This window comes from Pogona vitticeps, chromosome 2 (genome assembly GCF_051106095.1).
Source record: "Pogona vitticeps strain Pit_001003342236 chromosome 2, PviZW2.1, whole genome shotgun sequence".
Classification (NCBI taxonomy): Eukaryota; Metazoa; Chordata; class Lepidosauria; order Squamata; family Agamidae; genus Pogona; species Pogona vitticeps.
This window is the reverse complement of record NC_135784.1, coordinates 159,952,036-159,967,240: the sequence shown is the minus strand read 5'-3', so window position 1 is coordinate 159,967,240 and position 15,205 is coordinate 159,952,036. Positions and strand designations below refer to the sequence as shown.

The following is a 15,205-nucleotide window of genomic DNA, read 5'->3' as shown; positions in this document are numbered from 1 at the left end:
CGTTACCAGAAATTGCTCAGAGTATGTCTGGCTGATGAGGTTATGCACTCTGCTGCATTTATGGCCCTGAGCAAGCCACATGTGCCAAAGTGCTACTAGTTGGGCATGCTAGTAAACCACTTACGAGTAATTTACCCTGAAAACTCTGGAAGGATTGGTGTAAATTGGGATCAATTTCATAGTGCATTATTATTTTTTATGCTTCTGTATAACCTTTGCTAGGACGTGGTAGCGCTGCGAGTTAAACCGCAGAAGCCTGTGTGATGTAAGGTCTATAGATTTGCAGCTGCAAGATCAAATCCACGTGACGGAATGAGCACCTGCTGCTTGTCCCAGCTCCCGCCAACCTAGCAGTTCAAAAGCAAATGCGAGTAGATAAATAGGGACCACCTCGGTGGGAAGGTAACAGCGTTCCGTGTCTAAGTCGCACTGGCCATGTGACCACGGAAGATTGTCTTCGGACAAACACTGGCTCTATGGCTTGGAAACGGGGATGAGCACTGCCCCCTAGAGTCGAACACGACTGGACAAATTGTCAAGGGGAACCTTTACCTTTACCTTTATAACCTTTGCTGGAGACTGCCAGACAGAGGATACAGTTACATTTACACCCTCCTGCTAGGTTTCCTATAGCTATTTGGTGTGTACAGCATTGCATCCAGTAGGCCTGTTTGATTCAGTGTTATTTTTCTTTGTTTTCATGTTCTCCTTAGTAAATACTCACAGGATTCTACTTTTCCTTGTGTGTCTATTTAGTTCAATTGAACTTTTTTTCTGAATACAGGTAACTGCGTTCAGCAGTTTGGAGCATTCAGTGAGATGGAATACAGTTTAATATGTCTTTGTGCTCCCACCTTTCAAACAGAAGATCAGAGCATTGATAACCTATTGAGGTGGTACAGAAGCAGGCTTCTGGACTAAACACTCTTCTCTCCTTCCCTCCTTACTCACACCTAATGACCAGCCATTTCACAACTTAAATCTCCACTCATCTACTTACAATATGTCCGTCGTGCAGGACCATCGCACTCCCCTCACACCTGTGTTGCTGTTTTTCAAAATAATGCTGCTTTTCTTAGGCACTTGTGTTTTAAGGTAGGCTTTAAACTAGGGGTAGGAAACATCGGCTCTCCAGAGATTGTTGGCCAGTATCTCCCACAATACCTCCCTATTGACTATGCTCTGTAAGGAAATGCAATCCAATAAAATCTAAAGGGGTTTCTCATTCTCCACCTTTAGTGAAAATACTCTTCCTGTGAATCTAACTGTTTTAGAGGCCCATATTACTCTGTTGGTTGGAAAGTTCTTTTATGTTATGAATGGAACAAAAGTTCAACAAAGAGTTACTTTACTTCCTAACTCTTTTAACTTCCAGTGATTGAAACTGCCTCTATACAGTTTTGTACAATTTGTTTTTCCATGTGAAGAGGCTGGACATGACAAGCATACACAGTGCATAAAGAGGAATATAGAAGTAGAACCTGCAACAAAATATTGTGTGCAGTGTTCTTGATCACTGCACTTTCTCATGCTACTCCATTCTTTTGCCTTCCCTGTTTTTCCATCTGCCCTAAAAGTCAACATTCTGTGGCCCACCATCCTAATTGGGCATGGGGAGATTTAGGCTCCCCTCCTCCTGTTGCAATTCTACCAGTCTTGATTTTTCTCAGCCCAATCAATACTTCACTCTTCTGCTTGGGTGTGGCTGGTGGTCACTTAAAGACTACAAGCTGCCTCTGAACTTCACATAGAAGAAATTATTTGGAACAAAACACCATCTACCTGGCAGCTCCTATTAAAACTAGCAATAGCAAATGACATTTAACAAAGCCAGAAGTCTCTACTCTGCATATAGAATAAAAAAATATAAAAACTAATAGCCTTTAGGAAAAAGCTTTTGCTAAGCAGCATTTGTTCAGTCACAAAGGGCTAAATGTCTCCTTCAATCATCATGTTTCTTCAAGGACTTTTAGATCTGATGAATAGTTAATGGAAATGCATTGCTTCTCTGTTTATTACAGTTGAAATTCACATAGTAGGGTCAGGGTGACTTTTTCTTCCTAAATGCTTGCCAATGTGCAAAACAAACATATATCTCACTGGACTAACTTGGTCTGCAAGCTAAACTGCAAAAGAGGTTAGACAAGCTTTTGACACTTTTTCAACTCGTCTGCAAAACTGACCTTTGAGACAGTTTAGCAGCATGTTTTTTGTCCTCCATTTTGTTGAGAATTCTATTTTTCTGCCAGAAGAAGAATACTGTAGAATTCAAAGCATGGCACCCTGTCAAAGTTTATATAGTTTTGCTTCCCTGGCAGTGAACTTTATCAGGTGTGAATGACTCCATACGGTAAGTGGCAAACAATAATTCTAGCAATAAGGAACATGCAGGCTAGTATCCTGCTCAGTATTTTTGTGCAAAAAGGGGTGTAACCATGAAAGCGCCTATTGATTTTATGAAATGCCAGTTGCATGCAACCTGGCGTGTGATTAATACTTTGGCCAACTGCTATAGCAGTTTCCTGAGTTGGAGTTCTGTGCATAAAAATATTGAACCAGATATGACCCATTGTAGGCATTAATATATACGTAGGAGCAAACTATGCAACATCAAGACCACTGGTGTAAGCATGTCCTGGAGCACTCTATTCACGTATATCTAAAGCAGAAAGGTTAGTGCCCATTTATTTGTATGTATAGTCTTTCCTTTGTTCCAACACCTTAAGAATGATGCTCAAATATCAGCTCTCTACAGGAGAGCACCAAAAAATTCAGAAGAAAATTAGTCTATGCTAGTGGTTCTCAACCTTGGTTCTCCAGATGTACTTGGACTGCAACTCCCAGAAGCCTTCACCACTAGCTGTGTTCTGGGAGTTGCCATTTATGCATTATTATAGACTACAGCAAAGCCTTTGACTGTGGATCATGAGAAATGGTTGTGCCTCAGCAGTTGATTGTCCTGATATGTAACTTGTATTGTGGACAAGCTACTATTAGGAGAGTACGGAGAGAATATGGAGAGACAGAATAGGCAAAGGTGTCAGTCAAGAGTGCATTATATCCCCTTATCTGTTCAATTTGCATGCAAAACATATCATAAGAGAAAGCCACACTAGATCAAGAGGAAGGAATAAAAACTAGTGGAAGAAGCATCAATAATTTAAGATATGCAGATGCCATCTTACCAGCAGACAGCAGCAATGATTTGAAATGGCTTTTAATGAAAGTGAAAGAAGAACGTGCCAAAGCACGAGTTCAAAATCATGACTACAGAAAAAATATACAACTTCAATGTTGACAATTAAGAAATTTAAATAGTGAAATATTTTGTACACCATCAATCCAAATGGAGACTGCAGCCAAGAAAACAAAAGACAGACTTGGCAGGGCAGTAATGAAGGAACTAGAAAGGCCAAGACCAAGAACATCCACACTCTTGTATTTCTGATCACAATTGTATAGGTGTGACAGCTGGGCAGTAAAGAAAGCTAAGAGGAAAACAAATCTATCCATTTGAAATATAATGTTGGAGGAGAGCTTTGCAGATATCCTGGACTGCCAGAAAGATGGATATACTGTATGTCTAGAGGTATTCTAGATAAATTCCAGCCCGAATTTTCTAAAACTATAGAACTAGGTGTCCTTCTTTAGGCACATTATGAGTAGGCTAAAGTATCTGGAAAAGACAATAATACTGGAAAAGATTTAAGGCAACAGGAAAAGAGAAGAACCAACTAGGAGATGGATTGACTTCCTAAAGGAAGCCACAGACTTCAGTTTACAAGTGTTGAACAAGGCTGTTGAGGAGAAGGACATTTTGGAGATCTTTTTAGGGTCATCCTAAGTGACATATGAAGCAGCTCCAGGGCAAGTAAGAAAAGCCTACAATGTATGTACCACAAAGGCAAAATACTAATTTGCTCTTCTAAGATTGAATTCCAGATCATGATCAGCGCAAGCAGGGAATAATTAAATAAAGTCTTATTTGTCAGCCACTACACACCTTTATTCAGCAGTAAGTTCTATTGGGTTAATGGATCTTCTGTCTAGGTCAGTGTGCCCAGAATCACTTGTCCCTAAATCTGTCAGTTTCAGTAGCCATAGGATGATGCCCGCTCCTTTTAGCATCAGGTTTTTATTTTATTTATTTATTTTGCACAAAGCAGCGGGAGTTTGTCCAGTGGTTCCTGCAGCTTGAAGTGGTATAGTTTGAAGATACGTTTGCTGCCCCTGCAAGGCCTCTAAGTGGTTGAAGATTATTAAGTCACCTTGGCTCTACATTGAAGTGGAAAAGTGAGGTACAGACCTAATGAGGATGAGGGCGAGAAGAAGAAGAAATCTAAATTAACCACCATGTGGTCACAACCAGCTCTTGGATGCCTGGCACCCACTCACCCACCCAAAGGGCAGCCCCGCCTCGGGCAGCACACCTTGGCCCCGAGGCCGCCTCTGTGGGCCGTTCCCCAGGCGCTCCGCCAAGAGGGAAGGACTGGGGAACCACCAACCGGGGAGGGACCTCGACCCTCCATTCGGCCTCTTCGCTTTTTACAAGCCGAGGGTGCGACGGGAAGGTCAGCCCCGCGCGTCCAGACGCACCGAACCCGGAGACCGCCTGCTCAGTTCCAGGCCGGCGACCCCCCACAGCACAGGCCTGCCCCTTCCCGCCTCCTACGCTCCGGCTTCCCGGCTGGTTGTGTGGCCGAGCGGCTGACGCGGAAAGCTCCGTGAGCGGCTCAGCTCCGCCTCCAGGGGAGGAAGGGCCGGACACGCTGCCGTCCGGGCCACCAGGGAGCCACCGAGCCGGCAGGACGTCGCGGTGGACGCCGCGCTGGGCCCCGGCGGCGAGGGCGAGGGCGGGCCCGAGAGCAAGCCATGGCGTGGGGCGGCCGTGTTGCGCGGGACCGGCTGGCTCGGGGGAGTCGACGGGGTCTCGTGAGGATGGGCGCTGTCCTGCTGCTCCTCTTGCTGGGGCCCGGGGTAAGGGAGCGAGCGCCCGAGTGGTCTGGGCGGCTGGGCTTCGCCTTCCCGGCCAGGGTGGGACGGGACGGGACCGGAGGGGGCACCGTCGCGGGGGAGGCTCTTCCACGGAAGCCGAGGGACTGTAATGGGCGTCAGGGTCGGGGCCGGGGCTTCATTCGGGTCGCCTGGGCTTTCTAGAAAGCGGAGCGGGGAAGGCATGAAGTGACAACTCAAGGAGGGGGCCCAAGAAAGGGCCAAGTAAGTCCCGGGGCTCCCGAGTCGTCGTTTTGCGGCGGGCAGGAGGGAGACGCGTGTCGGAAATTTCGCCTGCTTTTTCGGCAGCTGTTACTTCCGCGCGTGTGAAACACGCGCGAACCTATACACACGAGCACCCGGCGGTGATGTCACGGAGGGTGCCCTCTGTTGGTGGGAGGTGGAGGGCACTTAATTGGGCGCGGTACTCATCCAGCCATGCCTATTTGTGCCAGGTATAGTATCCACTCTGGTGGGGTGCTGAGGGGGTGTGGGGGGCCATTGCAGCGTTTATCATAACTTCTTTCTAAAGTGATCCCGTAAGGCTACAGAGTTTTGTCCGTAATATCTGGGTTTTTTTTTAAATGTAGTGGAATACTTTGGCCCATTATTCTGCCTTCCCGAGGACTGTGGAGTGGCACATGGTGGGTATACAAGATGCCTCCCGTATCCTGCTCTCTCTCTCTCTCTCTCTCTCCCTGGCACTCTGAAAGGAGCTGTGAGGAGCTTAGGTTGAGGCGGAGCTGCCTTGTGCTTACCTTCCGTGTTGTCTAGGGACATTTCATACGTTGTTCCCTTTGGAGCTTGGGGTCTCAGAAGCCAGTTTATTGCCCTTCAGGAGAGACGGAGGCAGATTATTTGCCCCCTAGCAACTCTTTGTGCATTTGCTGCACAGTAAACAGCTGGTTGTTAAATCCCCTGAGTTTGAATTCACCTTGTTTCTGAATCTCTATGGACTTCCCTGTGAGCCAAACGTCTCACATTATTAGAAGGTATAGAAAAAGAAGTGGGTGACTTGTGCTTCTCCCCATCCTTTCCTTTCATCCGTTCTAGAGACCTGAGAGTCTCACAGTTCCGAAAAAAATTAAAGGTCAGTGTGCCTCTTGATAGGAATACTGTAGAAGACCAATGTTTTCTTTATCATGTAAATAAGATGGTTTGCTCACATGCACTAGAGTAATTGCTGTTTTCCAAAATTTGCTGTGTACCTGCAAGGAACCTGTAAGGAAACTAGTTTGGATAAAAATCTAAGTCTTTGTTGTTGTTGTTGTTGTTGTTGTTGTTGTTAGACCTTGTATTTAAGTTGTTCTTTGTAAAACTGCCTCATGGGTTTAAATGAGACTACTGTAAGCATGAGTGCTTCTGACATGTCATTATTTTTCTGCTTATTATTTCCTACTGTTATTGCTTATCTGGTTTAAACTCAGTGAACTGAGCTGAATTGTATATTATCTTCTGCTGTAGAAATTTTCATTCCCGCCTTGGGATAATTAGTGTCTTAACAATAGTACCCGTACTCTGTGTTTAGTGGGAGCAGTAATATAAGGACATATATTTTCATGAGACGAATAGAAACATAGAATAGAAAGAAGACATAAATGAATTGCATTGATCAAAGAAGTATCAGAGGTATCAGAAAAATGGATGCATGAGAAAGTGGCTATATTTATACTAACTTTTTCTTTTCTTTTTTTGGTAATGTTTGCACATTAGTATATTTTCTGCACTGACTGGTACTATCAGCATGGCTACTTCCAGTTGGGTGACTTCTAGTGCTTTAGAACTGTTTTTCTTATTTTGTAAGTTTGTAAGGAATTGCACTTGACCTTCCATACTATCACATTGCACTTGATTTACACATACATTCCAGTTTGTTTCTTCAGTATGAGCGGGTGACATAATTATGTGGTTTGAAAATCAGTATGCATTCATTACAAACTTTTTGGTAAGTGCCCTTATATTATCCTGCGTTTTTGTTTCAGAATCATAGCACTGTAATACCTCTCCACTTCTATACTTCTATAAATGCACACCACTATACATTTTTATGAACAATGAGAGATACAGTAGTAAAACTTTACAGTATAATGCTTTAATATTGATAATTTGCATCCTTTTTTGTGACAAACTAAAATAGCAATTGCAGAAGCCTTTCTGTTTACTATCAATCTGGTGTTGAAAGAAAGGGATTTAGTCATAGAAAATAGCTTGATAATATTATTATATCTTTCTTTAAAAAAAATCCAGATGGAAAGCTCTTCAGCAACATAATATGGTGCCCACTGCAAAGATTCTAATGAATGCATAGTAAATTCGAACTGGTTCAGTTTTCTAATACATCACTAGCCAGCTCTTTAAAAGAAGGTGGAAGAGTATTTTTAAGGCCCCATATCTGTGGGGATTCCACTTTTCCTCCATTTAAATGCAAGTGCCAGACTTTCTGTAGGCCAAAGGACCACAGGTAAAATATGAGAATGATGATATCATAGCTTAATGAGGATGCCCACTTAAGCAAATGTATGAAGCATGGCAATTTCTTATAAAACCACTAGTGAGAAGCACCCAGTTGCAAATTATTCTCTACCTTATGTTATGCAACCTAACTATTATTTATTTTATTTGTTCATTTGATTTATACCCCGCCCCCCAAGACAGCGTCTACTTGGGGCGGCTTTTCTTTCTGGGAAGGGGGAAAAATTCATAATTCAAACCGTTTTCACCGTTGCTTCCTTTGGCACAGAGGCATTTGGCCAATACTGAAGCTACAGTCTGTTGTGGTGAAAGGGTTATTGCTCAATAACAACTCCTTCAACTGGTTTGTGTGTGAGTTTCCACACAAGGGCTAAGATAGGTTAATATAGATAACAGAACCTCAGCAACTACATTACCTGCCCTATATATATGGGGGACACTGGAAAGAGCCTCTGGTTCCAGTGTTTTCCCAAGTGGTGATCTTGGTTTGCATTTGTTTTGAAGTCTTTTACAGACTTTCCACCTCTATCCCAATTCATTACTGCTTGGCCAATCTACCTTTGAGAAGATTCTTGTCCTGAAGGAAATCACATTGATCTTGAAGGGGGGTGTTAGTGGGGAGACAGCATTTTGATAAATATGCGCACAAGCAATCTTGAATGTCTGTGTACCTAATTTCAGTATTTTTGTTTGCTGTGTGTAGAGTTAAGTGTGAATAAGTTGAGCATTGATCAGAGAACAACAGCAGCTGTAGAAAGTTGGAGGGTCTTGTTGCATGGTATAGGCACTGTGATACTGCATGCATAACACTTGAAAATGCAGGGGGCATGGCCAGGGAAGGCCTCAGCTGAGATATTCTTGAACTTTCCTGTTTGCTTTTTTGTATGCGTCATGTACAACTTTGCAAACAAAATGCTACTCTTTAGCCCACATCTGTTTAAAAAATCCCATTGGATTTGTTAAGGGCTGATACAGCATCCTTCTGGCTTCCACCCTCTTGCATTGCTCTGTAACTTGCCATCACTCTTTCCATAGAGATAGTTCTCCCAAGTACAGAAGCTGTTACTGTGGGAGCTCTTCATGCACACAGTGATGCATGCAGGGGGCAGTCTGGATTATTATTCAAACAAGTATTACAATTATATTCAGATTGGACATGCTGCATGCAAAGATATTTCAGCCAATAGGCCAGAAAAGAAAAGGGAAGGGGAAAACATACGTCAGTGATCTTGGAAGTCGAAATAATTAAAGTTGTGCTGAGACCATGTTATTTTAACACCTTTCTCATTTATATGCTACTTTTCCAAAGAGTTTAGGAAAAAGTTAGGGTCTGAATTACATGGCTCAAAACCTGCTAGCTGGCACTGCCTTGATGGCTGGAGTGATGGGATGCTGAAAGTGGTAGTCCAGAAATGAACTTATTTCAAGCGCTGCTTTTCCACCACAATACCTGGTTATATTTGTTTGACTCAGATAAGCTATAAGTGCATGCTTTCCATGAAGAATGAGTTTTGGTATCTTTAGTTAAAATAATATCAGATGCAAGAGATGGGGGAAAGATCTGTGTCTGAGATTCTGGAGATCTGTCACCAGCCAGAGATGATCATATGGAGTATGGAAGCAACAGCTTATTTGACAGTTTAATATGTACTGAGAGATTTACATTAAACATCACTGTTAGAAGGATACTTTATTTTTGATTCTTAGTAGACAGAGGGAGCCTCATCAAATGAATATTTCAGGGATCCTGCCATCCACTAACAGCTCCCATTCTGCAGAAGAGGTGGCACTGTAGTTTTTTCTCTTGTCACCGTAATGTTAAGTATATGAAATGTGTGGCTGAGCATGTGTGGATAAAGTCCTGTAAAACTTGAGCTGAGGACAGAATAGATACTATGATGGCTTTCAGGTAAATTAAAAGAAAGGCTTGTACCTAAAATCAGTAGCAAAGATACGGCTATCCTTCTTCTGAAGTTCATGTGTATTACTGTTAAAAGGAATCCTAATTCTATAAAATGTTGTTTAGTCATTAAGTTGTGTCCAACTCTTCATGACCCCATGGACCAGAGCATGCCAGGCCCTCCTGTCTTCCACTGCCTCCCGGAGTTGGGTCAAATTCATGTTGGTCGCTTCGGTGACATTGTCCATCTATCTCATCCTCTGTTGTCCCCTTCTCCTCTTTCCTTCATACTTTCCTAACATCAGGGTCTTTTCCAAGGAGTCTTCTCTTCTCATGAGATAGCCAAAGTATTGGAGCCTCAGCTTCAGGACCTGTCCTTCCAGTGAGTACTCAGGGTTAATTTCCTTCAAAATGGATAGGTTTGTTCTCCTTGCAGTCCAGGGGACTCTCAAGAGTCTCCTCCAGCACCACAATTCAAAAGCATCCATTATTTGGCGGTCAGCCTTCTTTATGGTCCAGCTCTCACTTCCATACATCGCTAGTGGAAAAACCATAGCTTTGACTATGCAGACCTTTGTCGGCAAGGTGATGTTTGTGCTTTTTAAGATGCTGTTGAGGTTTTTCATCACTTTCCTCCCAAGAAGCAGGCATATTTTAATTTTGTGGCTGCTGTCACCATCTGCAGTGATCATGGAGCCCAAGAAAGTAAAATCTGTCACTGCCTCAATGTACATTCCATTTAATTTTCCCTTCAAAAGGAAATTTACTAGTGCTTCACATTTTTCAGAATTTTAAAAACGTGTATAGTGATTAGTTAAGAGAGGACAATATACTGTATTTTTCTGTTTATAAGGTGACCCAATGTATAAGACGACCCCTCCTTTTCTAACCCCAACTTAGAAAATTTGATCCCTGCTTTTCCCTTCCTTTTGCTAAGCCATGTAGCTTAGCAAAAGGAAGGGAAAAGCAGAGATCAAAGGGCTCCCTGCCTTTTGCGAAGCAATGGGGCTGAGCAAAAAGGAAGGGAAGGCTGCTTTCCTAAGCTCTATGGGGCTTAGGAAGTGGCTAAAGCAGCCATGAAAGGGCTTCAGGATCAAAGGGCTGCGATCGTGCAGCCCTTTCATCGCTGCTTTACCAGAAAGGAGCCTTCCCTTCCTTTTTGCTAAGCCCTGTGGCTTCGCAAAAGGCAGGGAAAAGCAGCTGCCTTCTGTGTATAAAATAACCCTCAATTTTTTTGTCTAATTATTTAAGGAAAAATGTCATTTTATACATGAAAAAATATGATATGTAGATGTCTAAGATTACTTTGCTTTTGGAAGAGAAAGTCGAATATAATAGGGTTGCATTTGGATTGTACATCTGCTTCCTGAAATTTGGTGGCTTCCAGAAATGTTGGACTGCAATTCTTACCATCACTTGTGCTAGAGATGATGACATTTATAGTCCAACAGGTTTGGAGGACACTAGGTAGCATAAGGTTGTTTTAGATGGATATTTAATGTTCTGGCAGCAATAAGGTAGAATAGATGATGTATCAGGTTGGACTAGTAAGAGATGGGTTCAGATCCTTGCTCAGCTCAACAAGCTAAGGATTTCACTGGGTGGCAAATTTCTCTCTACCTAATTCACCCGGTAGTTTTATTCATTTATTTGAAAAGCTTATAACATGCTCTTCTAGCATATTTGCATTGCATTTGATATGATACACATCTTCAAAGATTAGAAGGGCTGTCACATGAAAAATTGAACAAATATATCTTCTACTGCTCCAAAGGATTGGACCTGATCCAGTGGGCTTATAATATTATAAGAAAGAGGATGTCAAATAAACATCAGGAAGAACATTCTGACAATGACATGATCAACAGCAGTACAGACTACCTCAGAGTCTGAAGGACTTTCCTTCACTGTCGTTGTTTTCTTTTTAAACAGATGTTGGATGCCTGTGTGAGGATTCTAGGGTGTTAAACTAGATGATCCTTGCTTTGCAGTTTGGTGTTCAGTCACATCATTTGCAGTAGTAAAAATAAAAATAATTCTGCAAATGAAATAGAACAAGTACATAAAAACTGGAACCATGTCGTTGGATCAGAACATTCCAACATGAGGACTGATGGCATTAACAGTCAGCTGCCCAAGAATCTGAATTCTTGCCAGAACAGGAAAGTTGCAACCAGTTGGTAAAAGAACCTAGGAAGGAATGTGTGATGCGCCCCTCACGTGTCCCCAGGTTGTTTCACTAGCCTGAGGCTAATTAGCAGTGTGCAAAGGGGCTGCGCGGGTAGGCGTGCGAAGGGGGAATGGGTGCAGGGTGTATGGAAGATCTGTCTCTGTGACCCAGTCTGGCCAAGGCCACGGACTGGCACCGGGCAACGGACTGGGGGGTTGGGGACCCCTGATCTACCTGACTGAACTCTCTCAGACTCTGACTCACCCCCTCCCTTCTAGTTTCTCTGGCTCTGCCTCCCAACAGTTCTCATTGGTCCATGCCAATAATCTTCTACCTGAGCCAAAGCAGGGTGATCGCCACAGAATGAGACCAAACAAATCCTGTGGAGGTTGGTTAGTCTGGCGGTGGCTACTAAGGAGGACTCATTATTTATCCCAACAACTTGTGCCACAGCCAAGGATGGAACACAGAATGAGGCTGTCTGAATAGACCTTCACTCTCAGGTTGTGCGTGAGTCCAGAGAGAGACTTCATTTTCCACTTGGAAACAAATTAGTAACTTGTTGTAAATCCTATAAGCAAGTGACCCCCCTCGCCCCACATCCTTGCTGCCATATTTTTCCATTACTGTATCTCCTTCCTTTGTTCCTCTGGAGAGAGGCCTCATATATTATGTGCGGTCTTTTAGGATTGCCTTCTAACATTCTGAATAAGTTGTCAGATGAATGCAACCATCGATTTATCACTGTACCACTTATTTTTTTTATTTTTAAAAAGTCCAAAAATTTATGAACAGTGTGCTGCCAAAACAGAAAGGAAAGGAGCCAATTTCACCATTGTAAATGCCAAAACCAGTTTTAGTTAGCAGAAAAAAATTGATTTAATTTCAATCAAAGTGAATGTGGCTACCAATTTATATACCCCGTGATATTAAAATAGTTGGAACAGGAAGGAATTCAAATTGCCAATGGAATTGCACCCAGTATTAAGTTGAACTAGAAGGAGAGAAGATGTGTTAGAGTGACAAGAATTATTATGACCTCAAAATGGATTTAAGCTGCATATCAGCTTCCATTTTAAAAAGTGTAATTCTGCCCCCCTTTCCCCTTAAATTAAAGAATACCATAGAAAAAACAGTTCCCTCTACTCCATTAAACATGATAGTGATGTGTTTTTTTTATAAAAGCATACATGCTGTCAACCTGTAACCTAGCAATGTAATTAGAGAACTAACTGACAAAATAAGCTTGTTGAATCATAGGGCATATATGATGATGATGCAGGGTGCTTGTGTTATCATGCTTCTAAATGTTTTCCTGTGTCCACTGCTAGCTCCCACACAGTAACACCGTTTGTGTTTCATCTGTTTGTTGGAGTTCATTCCACAGTTTTCAAAGTGAACATAGTATTACTCTCCCACAAGACACCGAGATTAAACTTAGTAATGTATTTGCAAATGTGACTGTACAACCTGAGCCTCATTTCTGCTCAAGATAGTAGGGTGCCTGGGAACAAAGTGAGATTAAGTTTTAGATTAAAAGTTCAATTAAAAATTCGTCTTTATTTCTTTATCACATTTGACTAGAGGAGGGATTTTGGCAATATTTCATCCCCAGGATTGTTTTCAGGGTAGAGACTGGGAGGAGGCCTTACGGTTCTGTGCCTCCCTCTCCTCTGAGTCCGCAAGGAAGCCTGAGCTATCTTTGGAGGCAAAAAAAAGTTGAAACTGAGGCTGTGCTACTTTGGACACATCATGGGAAGGCAGAATTCTCTAGAAAAGACAATAATGCTGGGAAAGTTTGAAGGCAGCAGGAAAAGAGATAGACCCAATATGAGATGAGCTGACTCCCTAAAGGAAGCCATAGGCTTGACTTTACAAGAGCTGGGCAGGGCAGTTGAGGACAGGACATTTCCCCGTAAGTCAGAGGTGACTTGATGGCCACTATGACAACAAGAAGTAAATATATTCGGTTTTTCAGGATCAGAGATCTCTGACATTCATATGAGTTCTTTCTGATCTCCTGGTTTGGACATTTTCCTTCTTTCTAGGAAGCAGGGAAAGGGGCAGGGGGAAGAGCCTGAATCTTGCTTACAGCATTTCCCTAATAAAAGATGCATAGTATGTATCCCAACTTTTGACTTCACAGCAGTTAATCAGGATTTTTAGGTGCATGCTAAGACAGCCAGCCAGCTGATGTGTGTCTAAAAATCGAGATAGGGATCTGTTAATTGCCAGCAAGAAATTGGTTCAAGTTACACTGTTTGCCTTAATAGGTCATAGTGGGCCATGAGTTTGGCCCTTATCTTCCTTTTTGCAGATAAGAAAAGGAGACTAGAAGCATCTGTTTGCGGTTTTAAACTAGTCATAGTTCCCTAAAGTGGCCAAAGCTAGGGGACTCTGGTAAGAATCAAGCCAAGGTTATTAAAATACTCAGTTTTGTTGCCATTTTAAAGATACTCCATAATTTTTTGACTAGCAGAGATCTGCTCTGCCTGTATGCCAAGTGAGAAGGTAGGCAGATGGGACAGCAAAGTGGCTGAAAGCTGCTGCAAATAGAAAGATGTTTTCCTCCTTCCTTTTTTGGGAGGAAATTTTCTGCAGGGTTGTGTGTTGTGAGAGAGTACTGTGACACTTCCTGCTCCATAGAAAGCCTCTTCAGTTGTTGAACTCTGCGACTCTGGGGCAGAGGCCCCCAGTGCATGATAAACTAGGTTATGTGGTTCTGTAATAAATGAGCATTGTGCATTATGGTTTGAAATCCTGGCTTCGTCTTAAGCGCAGTTTAGATAAACCAAATTCAGTCCAGTCATTGAATTTGAAATCAGAGGTGGATTCTTCTGGATTCCATAGAGAGAGTGAAAGCCTCAGGCTTATTCAGTGGTGGTCACTGGAGTTTGTCCACTCTGCACTACTAAGGTTGCCAGTGGCAGGAATATACACAAAGATGACCTGTTCAAGCTCTGTTGCTCAATGTGTAAAGATCACAGGAGCTCCTGGCAGTATTGGGAGTGGGGCTGGCACACACAACTTTCCTCTCCCTCCATATCTCCTCCTCCTCCTTATCCCACTGAATTGTGAGCACATGTGGTAGTAACTGGAACATGATGTTTCATTCATTGCCATCCTTGTGTATATTAGAAGCCTTTGGCTAAAAATTATGCCCATTATAATTAATCTTGATGAAAGGAAATGGAAGGAGCTATGATTGTTTGTGAGTTCGAAACTTATCTGTAGATAGAAGGAAATCTTTAATAGATAAAAATCTTCCAAGGAACATGGTGAAATACGGTAAAGTTTTAAAAATTCACTTATCCTCAGTTGCACTTAGAGATTATGGAAGCACTCACAGCCTTCTTGATACGCTGTTGTAAACATTAGACCCTACTTTATCTAAACGTTAAACGGCACTATTAATTCCCAAGGGAACAGCAGTGGTAGCACATTCAGGTTATAGAACAAAGAGTACATTTGCTTCCAAGGGTTGTAATAATATTGTAGAAAAGAAGCATGATGAACTCACATTAGGCAAAGGTTCATCCATTATATCATTACTTAAGTGACAGCATTAGTGGGTGGCTTTGATTATTTATTTAAAATATTTTTACCCCACCTTTCTGCTTAAAAAGGACCCAAGGTGACGTACATTTCCCTATCTTTTTAGGCTATTCAAT

At 42.4% G+C, this 15,205-nt stretch overlaps 1 protein-coding gene across 1 annotated transcript in view; it reads left to right on the top strand.

Moving 5' to 3' along the window:
- Nucleotides 1-4,728: 4,728 nt before the first annotated feature.
- Nucleotides 4,729-15,205, top strand: part of ERN1 (endoplasmic reticulum to nucleus signaling 1) — a 70,690-nt gene continuing 60,213 nt past the window's right edge. The window contains exon 1 of the mRNA XM_072990989.2: nucleotides 4,729-4,977. Coding sequence (XP_072847090.2) covers nucleotides 4,873-4,977 — 105 coding nt within the window. The 5' untranslated portion in view covers nucleotides 4,729-4,872. The remainder of the gene's footprint in view (nucleotides 4,978-15,205) is intronic.